This window comes from Pleurodeles waltl, chromosome 6 (genome assembly GCF_031143425.1).
Source record: "Pleurodeles waltl isolate 20211129_DDA chromosome 6, aPleWal1.hap1.20221129, whole genome shotgun sequence".
NCBI classification, from domain to species: Eukaryota; Metazoa; Chordata; class Amphibia; order Caudata; family Salamandridae; genus Pleurodeles; species Pleurodeles waltl.
In genome coordinates, this window is record NC_090445.1 from 431,574,678 (window position 1) to 431,594,017 (window position 19,340).

Sequence of the window (19,340 nt, forward strand, 5' to 3'; positions counted from 1 at the left end):
AATATTTTTGACAATTTAAGTATATTGTTTCTCTTAATATGCCTCCTGTATATATCACTTGGGTAGCAGATAAAAAGATGCTGAGTGAAACAGGAAATTTGTTTTAAAGACAGGTATTTGCAAAAAAAACTCTAAGGTTTAAACATCTCGCATGTGCTCTTAAATCATTCTCGGACAGCTGGAAAAAACAAATGAGCAGGTGAGACAAACTGCCAGCACAAGGCATAATGTGCGAAGAGATCTTCTGGAATTCTTACAATAGAAGCCTATCTGGTTACATTTTTTCTTCATCGTTTTCTCATTTTAACTTGTGTTTGCATCTAAGATATTAAAATAGTGTATTAAAATGGTATCAGGATGAACCTGTTTTTTCATTTAATAGAGTACATCAGGGTGCTGTAATTCATTCTATGGACAAATGGATTCTTCGTGCATTGTTATGCGGGATGAACAATATTTCTATAGAACAGTGTTACAGGTCCAAGTAGACAGCAAGAGGTCATTCAAATGTTTTGGACATTTATGAACCTGCTTGTACGATTACGACATTTATGACATATTTGGACTATTAATGAAGATCCTACGATGCGGAATAGACCCTTAACTCCGAAAGTAGGTGGATTAACCCAAAACATACAGGATGTATTTGTACGAGGACACTCATTGACATAAGCAATATGCATTATACAATTTCGATGCATATATATATTTGACCACAAAGTACGTTCATTTTGTTGAATCAGTATGCTACCTTGTTCAGTCTAGGTAGTAGTTTATATGAACCACTGAAGAAGGACCAACTGTGAAATGCATTGGGAATAATTTTTGGATGTGTGAGCACTATTACTAAGCACGAGTGAAGAAAATAAAGATTAACTCAAAACATGACAATGAGTTTAAAGAATTTATCTAGTACACTTAAGAGAATGAGCCATGATACCGCTGTTAAAGTGACCTAACTGTGAATGTCGCACCATTACTGTTGCCTTAAGCAATTACATGCGCACAGCGGAAGCTGGTCAGGTGAACCCAGGTCTGGATCTTCTGAAATGTATGCATGTCTCGTGGGGAGGAAAATGCGTCTGCTGCGCCTATTAATCCCTTTGGGAATCATAAAGTAATACAATGTGGACTATTTAACTAGTAAAGAGTGCTTTGGGGGATAACATTACATGGGGTGTACGTTCTTGAAGGACTATAAACTATTATGGTTCTAATTACTTTATAGAATAATAATGCTTATATTTACTTAAATAGCACATTTTGGGATACACTAAACATGTTTTATACATATAATACACGAAATTCAATAAAGGGATGTTGTTATATGAGTAACAAATATATTTTAGCTGTTTAGAAAGAAAATAAATATCATATCCTTCTATGTTCACTAGTCACTAATTCGCAGAGCACCCCTTCGCCTCTGTTCACTAACACGTGTACAGCAAAATAGAAATCGAAAGCAATGTTTTCAGGAATGGGTTTAATTTGAAATGCAGTGCTGGCAGTCAGCATCAATGATGGCTCCAATATACAATGACAGGACAAGGTTTTAAATACAAAGTTTTACGGAAAATAAAAGTATTTACAAAAAGTACAGTGGGCGGACAGTGGCAGTGACAATAGAACAGCGTAAATGGGAGGTGAAATAGTCGTATTGCCTTGGCAGCAAACACTTGTCCTCCATCCGAATGCTAAACAGGATTAGGGGAACGCAATCAAACTTGGCATCCAGCTAGAAAGATTCACTATAACTAGACAGGTCTAATGGGTGTGCGAGTCATTAATCAGAAGATTGTCTCATTTGCTGTGTTTAACCCGACTGTTTGGACAATATGTCTGCTTTGGACAGACAGGTCACCAGTGAGATATTTTTATGGAAGATAAACACCTACTTTAAAAAAAAAAAACACATTTTGTTAATCCAAAAATAAAATGAAGCATGACGTTTTTTTTTTAAAACGAGGAATAGCATGCCACGTATAATGTAATGAATTTAGCTTTATAAATCCAAATCTCCTTTATGCTTGTTCAGCAAAGAGGCCGCAACAAGTAGAGACTAGAAAAAAAGCAGAGCGAGCAGAGATGAAAAATGAATGTCACGCTAAAATGTGTTCCGACATGTATATCTATGACAGCTGTATGTGTGACGGAAGAGAGCAAAGGTAATGCAGCCATCTCTCCAGCAAGAGGCTTAAACCGCAACCAGACAAACCCTGATCTATCAACTAAACTGGATGCTGAATCTGAAAAAAAGGCTCCACGGTGGAGATATCTCAGAGCAAATACAATACAAGTCGAATTAGGGTGACAGCTTGCTTGCTAACAAATACCAACTAAACAATACACACTCTCCATGTGGAACTGCATGTCACCCACAGGCCATGGTCATCAGAAAAGAGGAGAGGTGCTTTCCTTCTTGGGGATCCCAGATCAGCAACCAGCTGCTGGCTCAAGTGGCAACTCAGACGGTTCCAACAGGTGAACGCAAAGTTCTAACAAACAGTATTCGTATGGCATGAGTCTACGGGGATTGTTATAGGATGGTGGAAGAGTTGATTGGACCTTACAGTACTGCTCACTGTCACATGACAAAGAATGATTAAAAAAGTATTCCAGTTTCAGTTCAAGTTCGTGTTCTAGCAGAAAACGTTTTGGTCCGAGGGTGTGCACTGGTCACCGCACTTCTTGGTTATGCAATTAAGTGAGCTCTTAAAATTAAAAAGTTCCAGCTTTAAAAAAAAAAACAACAAAAAGTGTTTGGACGTGTACTCAGCAACTCCACTTTAAAATGAAATCATATTGCATAAACGAAATAAAAAATAAAGAAATCTCAAACTTTAAATGAACCAGTGCACCTCGGGCAAATAAAGATGTTGCTTCAGAGTCTGGTAGCTCCATTTCCGGATTTCATTTTGCAAAGCATTTATGATCTTGAGAGGAAAGGAACAGAGCATATTTTTTGCCTAGCGGCCATCGATGTATTTTTTGCTTTGTGAGTTGTTAGGCCCCCTATTATGCTTTCTTCGTCTCTGCTGTCTGTCTGGTAGCTACAGCGCACTGGCCCGTCTAAATTGAAAGCTCTGCAATGGAAGCTGGCAGGGCAACCTGTTGTAGACCCGGATCAAGGACGTGTGTGCTTAAGACTACTTCCGGAAGCTGCTGCTGCTTGCGGTTCGTGGCTAAATAACACAGCCGTTTAGATTTCTGTTAAAGTTTGAACTTGTGGTTGGTGTTCAGCTGTCTATCATTTCTGACAGTTCAAGCAGGAGATCATCCTCGTCCTTGCCTGCGTCCAGGTCGATCTCAGCCTCCTCTTCCATACGGCCTCCAGACAACTCCCACATCAACTTCTCAAAGTCATCCTCTGCCGGTAGCGGCGTTTTGGGGGCAGAAGAGCTGGACCGGCGTGTCTTGACAGACGCTGGCGAGGGTGTGGGGCTTGCCAACTCTGTGGCAGGGTTGGGCACAGCCTGCATCGCTTCTAGAGACGCCGCACTGAGGGGAGAACAGAATGAATATTATTGACTTTACATTACAAGCTTGTAAAATACCAAGACATACCACACTTGTCTCCCTACTTGGCACCCAAGAATATTTTTAGGGCATATGCTGCCGCTAACAAGTCTCAAATGGTGGCGCTAGGATACTTTGAAACTGGCTACACCTCCACTCCTCTCCCTGTACAAGCTTTGGACCCAAAGTTTTTCTCACGCCAGACCTGGCTCATAATCATCTTGTGTATTTATAGACTGTGCTGTAGCAGTTAAATAATTAACAACAGAACTGCCAAATTAATGTACAGGCTAGGTTAGTAAATTACATTTTTAGCTACCTTCTGCACTATAACATTCTATATCACTCTTCAAAAAGAAAAAGGCACATTTCCTGTCCCAATCTGCCATCCAGGTGTCTTAGATCATTAAGGACTGTGGTCACACGGCTGTTGTATATTTTTTGATACTGTGCACCAGGAATCAAAACGTGAATCCCCAATGACCTTCTCCGTTGCAGTATAATGATAACATATGAGGGGAACGGCTTGAAGAACGAGTCATCCATTGACATGCATACTTGTAAAACGTCCATCTAGCATCAGCAACTGAGACATCAGAAGAATAAAGTTGTTAAACGAATAAAGTTACTAACCTGTAACTGGAGTTCCCCAGTGTTGGTATTCACTTGCTTGAATCATCCCATTCGTCGAGATGGGATTACCATAGTAGTCACAGAGAGTAGTGCAATGTTAAACATAATCTGGAAAGCTTTACCACTACCATATAAGTAGCCAATTCACATAATTTCAAACACCCAGGCTTTTCCCAAACAGGAGATCGCACAATGAACACTACTAACTCCCCCCCCCCCCCTCCCCAAGAGGCCACTGCACCTCAAATTTCATATAACAAGTAAAGGTATGCTGCCGGTGCTTGTAAGCTGGAGAGGACAGTGGATCACATGTGAATCTATGAAAGATACCAACCCTTGAGAACTAGAGGTAACTATTTTCTTCTCCATCATTGGATCTTTCACAGGTTTGCATTACTGAATCAGAGTAGCAAGCAATCAATCAGTAATTTGTTAAGTGTGCTACTCACCCGGTAGGGTCTCAAGGCGCTGGGGGTTAGGGGGTAGGGGTGATACTGCTCGAAGAGCCAGGTCTTGCGGCACTTCCTGATGGTCATGAGGTCCTGGGTCAGACACACAGATGCACAACACATTTTATGGAGATGGTGAGTAACAAAGAAAAAAGAGCTCACCTTATTGAAAAAGATAACGGAGACTCACTTGTCCATTTATGCATCTTTTTATACTACTGAGCATGTACAGTGATGCTGTGTTAAAGTGTGTCAGTTTTTCCAGGTTACTGCCCACGTAAATGTTCGCTATCAGCACTCTGATGAACATGGTGGTGGACGTGGACACACTTCTTGTCGAATACGCAACCCCCTTTCCATCAATAGAACAATCAACTCTGTTGTGACAAATGATAGCTGCACAAACCCAGTGAGCTACTCCTTGCTCAGAAAGCAACCGTCTTTTTTTTGTTTGTTTTAAAACAGGACTGTAAGCCACGAAACTCTGGTAAGATAATCAGAAAGGGTTGGTCCTGTTACTTTAAAATTTTAGACACCTTCTCATGCCTGGTGTATGAAGTGTTCTCAACACTGCAACACTGGCATTTGCTGGTGTAATACCTGCAGTTTGGTTGTGGTTAGTTGCAACTGGTTCCAATGCAGCTTGACCCACCAGTGGAAGATTTGGTTGAGCAGAGCTTGATTCAGCTCCCACTTGAGACATTCTTTCAGTGTTCAGTATGGTGGCCCAGGCGTTGGTTATGCCAGGCGCATGCTCTTAAATTCTGCTAAATGGATGAGATGTGGGATGGTCGAATTCCCATATCATTTGTACTTCTTTTGACAGTAGGTGGGAACGTGTTCCTCCATGTTTGCAGATGTAGTACATGGATGTTGTATTTCCCATGTGTACTAGTAATGAAGATCTTTTGATTCTTGGATGCAATTATTGGCCCACTTCTTTAGCTTATTTCCAGCACATCAATATGTAGTCAAGTTTCTTACGATGACCATGTGTCACTTACCTCTAGTTCTTGCAGGTGTTCACCCAAATCTTCAAAGGAAGAGACTGCGATCATCAGAAACCAGGTCTTCTCATAGGAATGTTAGACCTACAGTCGTATTTTTGAGCTGTGTGCTTACCATGCTAAGGTTTGTTTCATCCTCTCAGTTACTCTACCAGATGGTCAAGTGTAACTTTGCATTAATCATTTGTCGAGTTCCTTACAGACTGGCCTCATGTGAAGGGAGGAATAATTAGGCTATTCAAAAGAATGCAAAATGACATCAAGCCTCAAAATGACAAGTCCTAAGCTGAGCAACTTTTCCATTTGCAGTTGTTTTGGCTAGGCTCATCAGCAGCAATAGGATTCTTTGGATGGGAAGGCTTTGTGTAAATCCGTGTTCAGCACTGCCCCTAGTAATTGGATGTTACTGGTGAAGGTTGTAGACTATCTGTGTTTAAAATGAGGCCTACTTTGTTCAACAGCTGCAGACAAGCTTTGCCAGAGGTATATGTTATTGTGAACGAGTTCCCCTTAAAAGGTCAGTCATCTAGATTGAGACATACTTGATGGCCTTGTGTCCTGAGATGCACAGCAGCTGGAGCCATGCATTCTGTGAATATCCTTGGGGTAGATGTGAGGCTGAATAGGAAGATGTTGAATTGACAGTGGCCACTTTAAATCTCCAGTATTGTCAATGTTTGAGGTGGATGGGAATGTGGAAGTGTGTGTCCTGTAGGTCTAAGGATGTCATGTAGTCCTCTTGCAGCAGTTGTTGAAGGTCCTCTTGTACAATTACCATGCAAAGTTTTTTTTTCTTGGAGAAACTCTAACTGACAGGTGAGGATCTTGGCCTGTCTAAACAGACTAATATGATGATAATGGGGCTTCTTGTTTGGCGAAGTAAGAGGATGTTTCTGGATGAACTCCATGTACTAAATCTAGCACCCAATGGTCTGCTGTTATACTGGCCCATTCTCTGAAACAGGAGATTATTTTCTGTACAGGACGGATTAGAGATGAAAAAGCATTTACTGTCACCAACATCTGAGAGTCTTCAAAGTTGCATTGAACATTTCAGGCCTCCACTGATAGAATCATGTCAACCATCACTAGTGGCAGCTGGAAAGAGCTCAAACTCAAGAAAATAAAAGTGCAAGCTCTGGAGGTTGGGGTGTAGTGCCTGCCTCTGACTGGGGAATGTGCAGAAGGTCTGTGTACCACCCTTTTCAGCCAATCCAGGGGTGATGAGGATAACTTGGGTCTGGTCTTGATGCCTGGAAAACATGGAGTGAAAGGGAAACATCCAGCTCAAAGTAAATGCTTCTTAGAAGGCTCACTGCAATAGATGCAAAGAAACATGGACAATTGGCTTTGCTGCGAGTGACAAAAAAACAAAAAAAACACCTGATGGATTCCCCACAGGACAAAAGTGTCTTTGTAACCTTCAGATGGAGACGTTACTTGAGATTGGTAGGATGACTCAGGGTGCCAGCCCTGGTGGTCAATGACTCTGCAAGATGGATGACAGCTCCAGTGCTTCTCGACATGAGAGGGTCCCTTCACCCCTCCCCTTCTTCCACCCCCAGTTTGCTGACATACCATGTTATGGTTGTATTGTCTGTCAAGATGGATTTATCAAGGAAGGAAGACGGGCTTTGAGCGTTAGCCAAATTGCTCACAGTTTGAGGAGGTTGATATGAAGAAGCTGGTCCCCTGGAGACCAAAGGCCTCTGAACTCTAATTCCTCCAGATGTGGGCTCCCACAAGAGAGGATGCATCCATTGCCGCCTATGACTGCAACCAAAGGGAACAAAAAAGGTCCTACCTTGAGTCAGATTCTACGCCACCAACCACCAGCTCAAGTGTGCTGCACTGTCCCTAGAAATTACAATTAAGTCTGCCAGATCTTGTCAATGTTGGAGCCACTGCCTGTGAATGCACCTCTGGAGGGCCCTTTTATGCCAGAATGCATGAATGAATGAATGAATGAAAAGGAGGAAAAAGGAATCCAAAAGACTCAACAGGCGCCAAGCCATCAAGACTAAAATCCGAACCCACTACCCAAAACATAGGAATCATATGAAGATTGGCCCAGAACGTATATGGAGGAGGGAAGGCTCAAAACAACGTTGTATCCAGTACTACTCCTATGAACAGGAGGTGCTGAGAGAACTGTAGGTAATATTTGGGCACATTAAAGGAAAAACTCCAGTCAAACAGCAGGGGCTCTGTTACCTGCAGGTAACACAACATCTATGGGGACAGGGCTTTTAGCAGCTGGTCTCAAGGAAAACACAGAATTTCCCCTACATCCTGAGATGTTCGGTAAGGACTGCCATCAACTTCATGAAGATTCAAGGTGCTAAGGCCAGCCCAAACAGGAGGACTAGTATTGGTATTGAGTCTAACCTAATACAAAATACAGGTACCTCCTCTATGAGACCTCAGTGTCGTTATGTGGAAGTACACATCTAGAGACACCATCCAATCTTCTTCCAGTGCCAAAAGGAACCAAGCCAGGGACAGTGTCTTCAATTGCACACGTAAAAGTTCAGAGGCCGGTGTCCTAGGAGTGGGCGAAACTACTGTTCTTTAGAATCGGAAAGAACCGAAACTGGGACCTTAGCCCAATTTCCTGCTCTAGCCCCAACTCCACCACTCTTTTCTGCAGGAGGACTGTCATTTTCTGCAGCAGTATCCGCTGGTGATCCCTTGACCGAAGGACATGCAGAGGGAAGGAAATCTCTGCAGCCTGTACAATTGTACAAGCCATACAGGGTTGTAGAAACAAGGATACCCGTCTGCCCACTAACAGCATATGTTGCTTCCAGGATGAATTACAACTTCCCTGGTACTGCTGAGGAAAAACGGGAGAATGGAAACTGGTTTTGGCAGCCTCTTCCTCGTATTGTTGCAGAAAAACGGGATGACTGTGTGAACTAGCGTTGTCTACTTCAGAAGCCTTGTGGACCACTGGAACATCATTTGGGCCAGCAGACCTTCCTGAGAAGGTGGGGTTGTTGCCGGACCAGCATTGGTATCTGAATTGGAACTTTTTATATCTCCCCACTCCAGGTGCCTCAACAGTTCCAATCCATAGTGAATACTATGGAGGCAGAGAGTACATGGTAATCCCCCTGGTATCACCCCTGAACAATTCCATGAGGCTTGACTGAACACTACAGGGGACTACCCCCCCGGAACATCTCCACCATTGCCGTAAGGCACACAAGTGGTTCGGCTCCTGATGCTGGAAACGGAGGGTAGTCCGTCTCCAGTATTGTGAAGGGCACCTAAAGCAGCAATGGGAAATATCTCCAACGCATTGCCTGAAGAAAGGATTTAGGAGGGCAAAAAAAAAAAATACAAAAAGAAAAAAAATCACCTTAAGGGAAGAGTAAAACTCCGAACTGCCGTTGAAGGGGACAACAACAAACAAAAAAACTGAACTGGTATGAGGGCACCAGAGTGGGATTTCGATGGTTTTAGTGATATCGTGACTCCATTTCAGGGGTTGAAACAGAGCTGGCACTCCTTACCGGTGGGGTAGAGCTATGTCAGACCTTTCAATGTCCAGTTTGGCACCTGGGACAATCAAGAGCTAAGGAATCTCTAGGTAGAAACGCCCTTTTTGATGCATCTAGATAACCGCCTCAAACTGGATCTCTAACAATGGTGGTGTTGTCTGAAGCTCTTCTAGAGTCATATGTTGTGCATATTCCTCCATCTACTAATTAAGTGCCATTTGTTCTTTTTTCCTCTTTTTTGTCCCCCTCCTTGGAGAAGTGTGTGTCTGGTGAACCAGACTCCTCATGAGTAAACTAATACCCCAGCCCCCCACTTTGCGTGGCCGTCCCTTCAAATTGTCTTTTATTATGTGCGCTTGTGTATGATAGTTAAATCTGCACTTTTTTTTTTTTTTTTTTTACAGGTTTCTTCCTCAAGATTGCTTTCATTCTAAATACCCTCCGACTGAGAGAATGTAAGATGGTAACAGCTTTTTTGAATTTTGAGGTGATTTTGCATATTATTTGAAGTCAATGGCTTCCTTTTGTCCTGACTCAAACATGAACTGCCACAATCCAGGGTCTTTCCTCACCTGTCATCGGAGGCTTCCGCACCTGCCCCAGTCGTCTTTTCTTGCTCGGTCACAGGATCAGAAGTATCACCAACTGCCTGTTAAGAGAGACGTGTGTTAAAGCATGGTACATTTGTTCAGAAAAAGACAACGTGAACAGGAAGATTCAATGATCCTGTTTCTCCATTCACCTGCTTTGCTCACAAGTCTCACAGGAAGCAATGCAATAGAACTGCAATACATAGGCAGAACCGAATTTAATACATAACAGTCTGCTCCATACTTATAAAGCAGCAACACTTTCAGTTGTCAATGTTTAAGAGTAAAATGTAATGGCTCAAGTGTGACACTGTCAGGATTGACATTTAGTCAACAGTAAGCTGCACAATGGAACCAAAAGGGCATGGAAGCAATTATTAAGTACTAGCTAACGAGCACAAAGCATAACTGGCTAAAACATCATTACTCTCTAAACAGGACAACAATGACTAGTTGGCTGGTATATTCTAACCCTACACTTTGATCCCAGTCTATTTAGTTTTGTATTGCAACTTGTTTCACTCATTGGATCACTGTTTAAGAACTAAGCTTACTGTCTATCACCATCTCTTCCCAGAGTATCAAGGCCGTGTCTAAGAGATTCATCTGTAGAGAAATGTACTGGGAAGTCATTTGTACATTGCAGATGAACATTATATTGTCTCTCTATCAAAATGAGTATAAACATTTTATGTTTCATTTTAGCTTTCTAGACAACACTGATCTCTTTATTAAACCCCAAAATGGAAGCATGTAACCTTGATATATAAACTAGTATAACTTTTCCACTAACACTGTCAGTCAAATACAAGTTTTCCTCCATCAACATCTAGAAAGGTTTTGCTGACAACAGAAAGTCTGTCAAGCTAAGGTTCGGTGACTCTTGGACAACAATAATGTCTCAACTATGCCACTATAAGAACTAAACATAAAACATATCCTTGCATAGCAGCATATTTAGCTCCATACAATTCCCCTGCAAAGCACTACTACATAGTGTCTACTTACAATTCTAGTTTACCATCATAAAGCAATAGGCACATTTATAGAACACATGTTCAGCTCCTATTGGCAAAAAATAAATGTGGACTGCTGCCCAACTCAGTTGTGTAACTTTTATCGATATTGGAGGGATGAAGGGCTGAATGACCCAATCGGGATTTGAACATGTGACCATGGTTTGAAACACTGATTTCTGGAATAGTCAACTAACCCACCAGACACTTTCAATTTTTAAACATGGCAATCCTTGCCTAGCAGCAGGATCCCAGAACCCTTTTCGTAAGGGGACATATTGATATCCCATAATATTTTATTTTTGCAACACTTTTCAAATTTGTAATAAGACAAACTTAGAATTAATGCCATATTTAAAGGGACTGGATTTCATAAAACCCTTTTCAAAAGAAAGGAGCAGCAGCGGATGAGCAAAACATTTGTTGAAAATAAACTGAACAATGGCACTTTAAGGCTACCACGCTGCACCAGAGCTCCATAATACGGAGTAGGGACCCTTAGCCTTCTGTTTATTCCACAATGACACTTTAGATTTCATATATGTGCTCTGTATTCATCTGACACTGTACCCAAGCAGCTCAGAACACCACGTTTGTTCTCATTAACTGCAGTACTACTTGTATAAGCTTTACAAAAACTATGCAACGCAGAGCAGGATGAATATAACACCATATATTTTCGTTTTAGGTAGGCCTACGGCGTATTCAAAAACAGGATATAATGCTCTTCAACACAATAACGACCTAATTAAAACTGCAAAACGGTTAAACGGAGAGCAGTTGAGACACTGTGTGAAACCTTCGACTGATTTGGACTCCACAGAGGATAGGCTAGCAAGGCCAAGCCTCTGCGAAATCTTTTTTATTTTAATGTTCATAAATAGTAATGAAAATCCAACAATGGAGATTAAAAGGGTATTTATTTGTAAGGCTAGTTCTCTATCGTACATAACTTAATCCCATTCATAAACAATCCCCCACAGTGTCGAGGTAATACTAGGGGAGCCCTTTTCATGTGAAGAGATTTCCTATCAGGACACTGTACAAAAACGGATGGTAGAAAAAAGTTACTTAACTGTAACCATCAATTCACAGCCTGTAGATGCACATGCTGTGGACACTCCTGTCATCAAGTATTAGGCTCCGGTATTTACAAGTTATTCTTCCTTTAAGAAAGAGTTTTGATGGCTTGTGATTCCTCCAAAGACAAAGCCAAAATGTACCAAGACGGACTCTACCTCACAATGTATTTTTCCCCTTACATGAACGTGTTTGAAGGACGATGCAAGCAGTAAACGGTCTGTGGACCAAACACGCAACAAGCATTTGTGATATTACCATAAGTGTTACCAAGAGCTCACAACAGGAGATGGACAAGGGACAGAAATATACAGACCTAACAGCTAGCTACAAAGATTGTTACAGGTAATATTTTTTGTCTGCACCATGTGCCGCTGTAGATCACATGCTGTGCAAAAGCTAAAAAGCAGTAGCCACACACGTAAAGCAATAGCAAGTGAAAACAGGAGCTGTGTGGAAAAGTGTTTTATTAGAGTTTGACTAACTTGTGCCATTTTCTGGCATGACTGTCTATATAGTATTATACTTAGTCAATGTGTGGATAGATTACAATATAGCAGCTTTACATATATGTATATGCCTATAGACTGTTAGGTATGAAGGCCATTGTAGCTCCTTTTTAGGTCAAAGCCTACCAGACAGAACAGCTGTCTGCTTTGCTTACAACTTTGTGTGGGCATCCCGAAAGCTTAGCTGGGAATGCATTTCTCCCATTGCTCACTATTTGATTTGTGGTTTGTATAACAGAGTTGCTGGCTTTCTATTTGCTGGCTTTATTTGCTTTAGGCTGTCCAGCTTTAGTTCGTCCCTCCTGGGAGAATCACTTGTTTACTATATCCTTCTGAGCACTCGCTTACTGTGAGCAGGCCTTTAAATTTTTTTCTTATGCCACATTTGCTGTGCATTCAAAGACAGAGGTCAAATGTCAAGCTTGGTCTTCCAAAGTGTGAGAATTTATGTGACAATCCTGCTGAGTAAACATATGAGGAGAGGGCATCAATGTTATGTTTTCTAGCACACAAAAATGAACTGTGCTGTTTCAGAATTAGGAAAGTACAAATTAAGCACTTTTTCTTTTTATAATTCTGAAGTGTGGTGGAAACAAATATTTGAATACGATCAACACAGCAATACACTAGGTGATGACAATTCCACTCATCGTTTGAGTTCAGTAAAAGTGCAAGTCGGTGCACATATAAATTATAATGGTCTTTTTGATTGAAAATGTGTTGTCCGTAATGGCAGTGCGCTACCACACCATGCATACTCTCCCCTACCCCCCAAATAAATCACTTTATACTACTCAACAACCCTACTCCTTCCACACTTCATTATACAACACTGCACTCTATGCCCCTCCATTCTAAGACACTCTAACACCATTCAACGTAACTCTAGGCCCCTCCACACCACTTACCCTACTCCACTCCAACCAATCTGGCCCACTCTACTTCACTACAATCAAACCCAATCTACTCCACTCCAAACTACCCCAATCAACGTAGTGCAACCTATTTCACTCAACCCAATTTAACTTAATCTACCCCACTCCAATCCATTTCAATCTACTGCCAATCTACCACACACTACTCAAATTCACCCCTCACAACTCTAGCCCAATCCAGCCCATTTAAATCTACCTTGCCATGCTCACCCCACCACAATCTACCCTACTAAACCAATATAAACCACCCCACTCCAATCTACCCCAATCCACCCCAATCTAACCCACTCCACTCTATCCAATCTAGCTCAAACCACACCACTATGATGCAATCTGCCCCACTCTACTCCATCCCACTCCAAAGTAGCCCACTCCACTGAATCTACCCCACTCCACTCTTACCCACTTCACTCCAATCCACCCAACTCCACCCTAGTCTACCCGACTCCACCCCAGTCTACCTAGTCCAGTATACCCCGCTCCATTCAAATTTACTACACATCTGTCTTCCCCACTCCAATCTACCCCACTCCACTCCAATCTACTTCAATACCTCCTTACCTTGGTCCAAGATGCTGGGGAGCATAGGCCGGTATACGTTTGCCTTCTGTGATGGAATGAGTGTTTTGAGAAGGAAGCACAAGTCCTTCCTCTCTTCTTTGAGCTGAATTCCATATGTCTGCCACTATTTTGATGAGTCCATTGTAATTGGACAGATCATATGGTGGTGAGAGCCGCAAGAGATAGTAGTTGACATCCACTTCGGGGCAATGGGCATTGAAATCCTGTCCCATGTCATCATACCCCCCGGCATTAACGCGCTGTGGATTCACCTTTGTCGTAGTCAAAGAATTCCTCCTGCTCTTCCTCATGTGGCTCTAGCATCAACGGTGCCTCAATGTCCAGTAGCTCAGTCCCTATCTCTTAGTTATGAGGGTTTTATCAGGATTTTAGAAAGCTAAATGGAGTCAAATTCCTTTCTTTGCTGGTGAGCCACCATTTTGACTTTAATCTGGTATTTCTTTTCTGTTCAACTTGAAGTGGTCATTGCTCATCTTTGGTCATCGGCAACACCTTCCTTTTTGCAGGCAGTCACTCTTTTGGCCCGCAGCTCCTTGCCCCTTACTCGTCTGTCTGCTGGCGTTAAGGGTTGGCTCTAAGATTTGCTCCAACGGTGTCCTTTGGTCAGGAACTGTGCCACTCTTTGTTTATGCTGCCCTTCGGTCGCAGAGCGTTTCGACATCAACAGTGTGGTAGCTTTCAAGGGCCCAGAGTCTGTCTCTTTTGATGGTTAATTTTCTGTTTCTTATTTTCGGCATGTCTTGCTGCCTACAGCCTTTCCAAGTTGACGACGTTCTCCTTGGCCTCTGACTCTCTTCCCTATGCCAGTTCAGCCTCTCCAACCTTCTCGTCCTCTTCCTCTCTGGAGACACCCAGATTCTTCAGAGACTCGTGTATTCTCCGAGTGTCAGCCATGCCATGGTGTACTAGAGGCTGCTGGAGTCTTACTTTTAGCATTTAAAGGACAAATTTGGTTCAGGCTTCACAGTTTTTAATGCAGTGATCCTTTGGGAGACACAAGTTGCAAACATTGTGGGAATCTTTCTGTGTGAACTTGTGGTGGCAGTTGGTCCAGACTTTAAAAGGGGTGTTCTCCATGTCTCTTCCCTGTCTCCTTTCTCTGCATTCTCCAGCCAAGTGGTGCTCACCGGCGGGGTCCCCCGTCGGGACAGAGAAGGTTTCCCTTACCTATTCTTTGGTTTACTCGTGGCCTCTGGTGATCATCTGAGCTTTCATGGAGAAAACAAAATTTTCAGTTTTCCCAAGGAAACTTCGAAATGCCTTTGTTGTGCTTCCGGGACCAACGGCGAAGAAAAGAATCTAAAGATGGTGACCACATACAGGACCTTCTAGTGTGCACATCTGACATCACATAGGGGTTGGACTTACCGCCAAATGGTGTTTTCCAACACCCAAGATGGGGAGAAGGAAGGGTAGAAGGGAAGGCACGAGGTACGACCACTAGATGGCAGAATACGTGTACAGCATGTGAATCCAAGGGAAAAAAAAAGGATAATGTTACTGTAAGGAAATGCCTCCTTGGCATGGTTACCCCCTGACTTTTTGCCATTGCTGATGCTATGTTTTGAATTGAAAGTGTGCTGAGGCCTGCTAACCAGGCCCCAGCACCAGTGTTCTTTCCCTAACCTGTACTTTTGTATCCACAATTGGCACACCCTGGCATCCAGGTAAGTCCCTTGTAACTGGTACCTCTGGTACCAAGGGCCCTGATGCCAGGGAAGGTCTCTAAGGGCTGCAGCATGTCTTATGCCACCCTGGAGACCCCTCACTCAGCACAGACACACTGCTTACCAGCTTGTGTGTGCTAGTGAGAACCAAAATGAGTAAGTCGACATGGCACTCCCCTCAGGGTGCCATGCCAGCCTCTCACTGCCTATGCAGTATAGGTAAGACACCCCTCTAGCAGGCCTTACAGCCCTAAGGCAGGGTGCACTATACCATAGGTGAGGGCACCAGTGCATGAGCACTGTGCCCCTACAGTGTCTAAGCCAAACCTTAGACATTGTAAGTGCAGGGTAGCCATAAGAGTATATGGTCTGGGAGTCTGTCAAACCCGAACTCCACAGCACCATAATGGCTACACTGAAAACTGGGAAGTTTGGTATCAAACTTCTCAGCACAATAAATGCACACTGATGCCAGTGTACATTTTATTGTGAAACACACCCCAGAGGGCACCTTAGAGGTGCCCCCTGAAACTGTATCCAACTATCTGTGTAGGCTGACTGGTTCCAGCAGCCTGCCACACTAGAGACATGTTGCTGGCCCCATGGGGAGAGTGCCTTTGTCACTCTGAGGCCAGTAACAAAGCCTGCACTGGGTGGAGATGCTAACACCTCCCCCAGGCAGGAGCTGTAACACCTGGCGGTGAGCCTCAAAGGCTCACCCCTTTGTTCCAGCACCGCAGGACACTCCAGCTAGTGGAGTGGCCCGCCCCCTCCGGCCACGGCCCCCACTTTTGGCGGCAAGGCCGGAGAAAATAATGTAGAACAACAAGGAGGAGTCACTGGCCAGTCAGGACAGCCCCTAAGGTGTCCTGAGCTGAAGTGACTCTAACTTTTAGAAATCCTCCATCTTGCAGATGGAGGATTCCCTCAATAGGATTAGGGATGTGCCCCCCTCCCCTTGGGAGGAGGCAGAAAGAGGGTGTACTCACCCTCAGGGCTAGTAGCCATTGGCTACTAACCCCCCAGACCTAAACACGCCCTTAGATTTAGTATTTAAGGGCTTCCCTGAACCTAGGAAAACAGATTCCTGAAACTACAAGAAGAGGACTGCTGAGCTGAAAAACCCCTGCAGAGGAAGAACAGAAGACACCAACTGCTTTGGCCCCAGACTTACCGGCCTGTCTCCTGCCTTCCAAAAGAAACCTGCTCCAGCGACGCTTTCCAAGGGACCAGCGACCTCTGAATCCTCGGAGGACTGCCCTGCTTCAAGAAAGACAAGAAACTCCCGAGGACAGCGGCCCTGCTCCAAAAGAACTGCAACTTTGTTTCAAGGAGCAGATTTAAAGACCCCTGCAACTCCCCGCAAGAAGCGTGAGACTTGCAACACTGCACCCGGCGACCCCGACTCGACTGGTGGAGAACCAACACCTCAGGGAGGACCCTCCGGCGACTCCAAGACTGTGAGTAACCAAAGTTGTCCCCCCTGAGCCCCCACAGTGACGCCTGCAGAGGGAATCCCGAGGCTCCCCCTGACCGCGACTGCCTGAACTCCATTTCCCGACAGCTGGAAAAGACCCTGCACCCGCAGCCCCCAGCACCTGAAGGAACGGAACTCCTGTGCAGGAGTGACCCCCAGGAGGCCCTCTCCCTTGCCCAGGTGGTGGCTACCCCAAGGAGCCCCCCCTTGCCTGCCCCGCTGAAGAGACCCCTTGGTCTCCCATTGAAATCAACAGAGAACCCGCTGCGTGTTTGCACACTGCACCCGGCCGCCCCCGCGCTGCTGAGGGTGTACTTTCTGTGTGAACTTGTGTCCCCCCCGGTGCCCTACAAAACCCCCCTGGTCTGCCCTCCGAAGACGCGGGTACTTACCTGCTGGCAGACTGGAACCGGGGCACCCCCTTCTCTCCATTGAAGCCTATGTGTTTTGGGCACCTCTTTGACCTCTGCACCTGACCGGCCCTGAGCTGCTGGTGTGATAACTTTGGGGTTGCTCTGAACCCCCAACGGTGAGCTACCTTGGACCCAAAACTGAAACCTGTAAGTGACCTACTTACCTGTTAAAACTAACATTACTTTACCTCCCCCAGGAACTGTGAAAATTGCACTGTGTCCACTTTTAAAACAGCTATTTGTGTTTTATGTAAAAAGTATAAATGCTAATGTAATGATTCAAAGTTCCTAAAGTACTTACCTGCAATACCTTTCAAATGAGATATTACATGTAGAATTTGAACCTGTGGTTCTTAAAATAAACTAAGAAAATATATTTTTCTATAACAAAACCTATTGGCTGGATTTGTCTCCGAGTGTGTGTTCCTCATTTATTGCCTGTGTGTATGTACAACAAATGCTTAACACTACTCCTTTGATAAGCCTACTGCTCGACCACACTACCACAAAATAGAGCATTAGTATTATCTCTTTTTGCCACTATCTTACCTCTAAGGGGAACCCTTGGACTCTGTGCATACTATTCCTTACTTTGAAATAGTGCATACAGAGCCAACTTCCTACATTGGTGGATCAGCGGTGGGGTACAAGACTTTGCATTTGCTGGACTACTCAGCCAATACCTTATCACACGACAAATTCCAAAAATTGTCATTAGAACTTGATTTTTTGCAATTTGAAATTTTTCTAAATTCTTTAAAGTCCTGCTAGGGCCTTGTGTTAGTCCCTGTTAGCATTTCTTTTAGAGTTTAAAAGTTTGGTAAAAGTTTGAATTAGATTCTAGAACTAGTTTTAGTTTCTTAAAAAGTATTCCAACTTTTAGAAGCATAATGTCTAATACAGATGTGAATGTGGTGGAACTCGACACCACACCTTACCTCCATCTACAGATGAGAGAGCTAAGGTCACTCTGTAAACTAAAGAAAATAGCAATGGGCTCCAGACCTTCCAAACTACAGCTCCAGGAGCTGTTGGCAGAGTTTGAAAGAGCCAACCCCTCTGAGGATGGCAACACAGAGGATGATGATAGTGACTTGGAGGGTGATTCCCCCCCACCAGTCCTATCTAGGGAGAACAGGGCCTCTCAAGCCCTGACTCCACAAATAATAGTCAGAGATGCTGGTTCCCTCACAGGAGGGACCAACCTCTCAGAAATCACTGAGGATAACTCCAGTGAAGAGGACATCCAGTTAGCCAGGATGGCCAAAAGGTTGGCTTTGGAAAGACAGATCCTAGCCATAGAAAGGGAAAGACAAGAGATGGGCCTAGGACCCATCAATGGTGGCAGCAACATAAATAGGGTCAGATATTCTCCTGACATGTTGAAAATCCCTAAAGGGATTGTAACTAAATATGAAGATGGTGATGACATCACCAAATGGTTCACAGCTTTTGAGAGGGCTTGTGTAACCAGAGAAGTGAACAAATCTCACTGGGGTGCTCTCCTTTGGGAAATGTTCACAGGAAAGCGTAGGGATAGACTCCTCACACTCTCTGGAAAAGATGCAGAATCTTATGACCTCATGAAGGGAACCCTGATTGAGGGCTTTGGATTCTCCACTGAGGAGTATAGGATTAGATTCAGGGGGGCTCAAAAATACTCGAGCCAGACCTGGGTTGACTTTGTAGACTACTCAGTAAAAACACTAGATGGTTGGATTCAAGGCAGTGGTGTAAGTGATTATGATGGGCTGTACAATTTATTTGTGAAAGAACACCTGTTAAGTAATTGTTTCAATGATAAACTGCATCAGCATCTGGTAGACCTAGGACCAATTTCTCCCCAAGAATTGGGAAAGAAGGCAGACCATTGGGTCAAGACTAGGGTGTCCAAAACTTCCACAGGGGGTGACCAAAAGAAAGGGGTCACAAAACCTCCCCAGGGGAAAGGTGGTGAGAC

At 43.8% G+C, this 19,340-nt stretch overlaps 1 protein-coding gene across 10 annotated transcripts in view; it reads right to left on the minus strand.

Annotated features, from left to right (window-relative positions):
- Positions 1-1,468: 1,468 nt before the first annotated feature.
- Positions 1,469-19,340, minus strand: part of LOC138299844 (zinc finger CCCH domain-containing protein 11A-like) — a 273,758-nt gene continuing 255,886 nt past the window's right edge. For all 10 annotated transcript variants that reach the window (XM_069238464.1, XM_069238454.1, XM_069238456.1 and 7 more), the window contains 2 exons: positions 9,684-9,760; positions 1,469-3,498 (listed from right to left, as the gene is read on the minus strand). In XM_069238464.1, the coding sequence (XP_069094565.1) occupies positions 3,237-3,498; positions 9,684-9,760 (339 nt within the window). In that variant the 3' untranslated portion in view covers positions 1,469-3,236. The remainder of the gene's footprint in view (positions 3,499-9,683; positions 9,761-19,340) is intronic.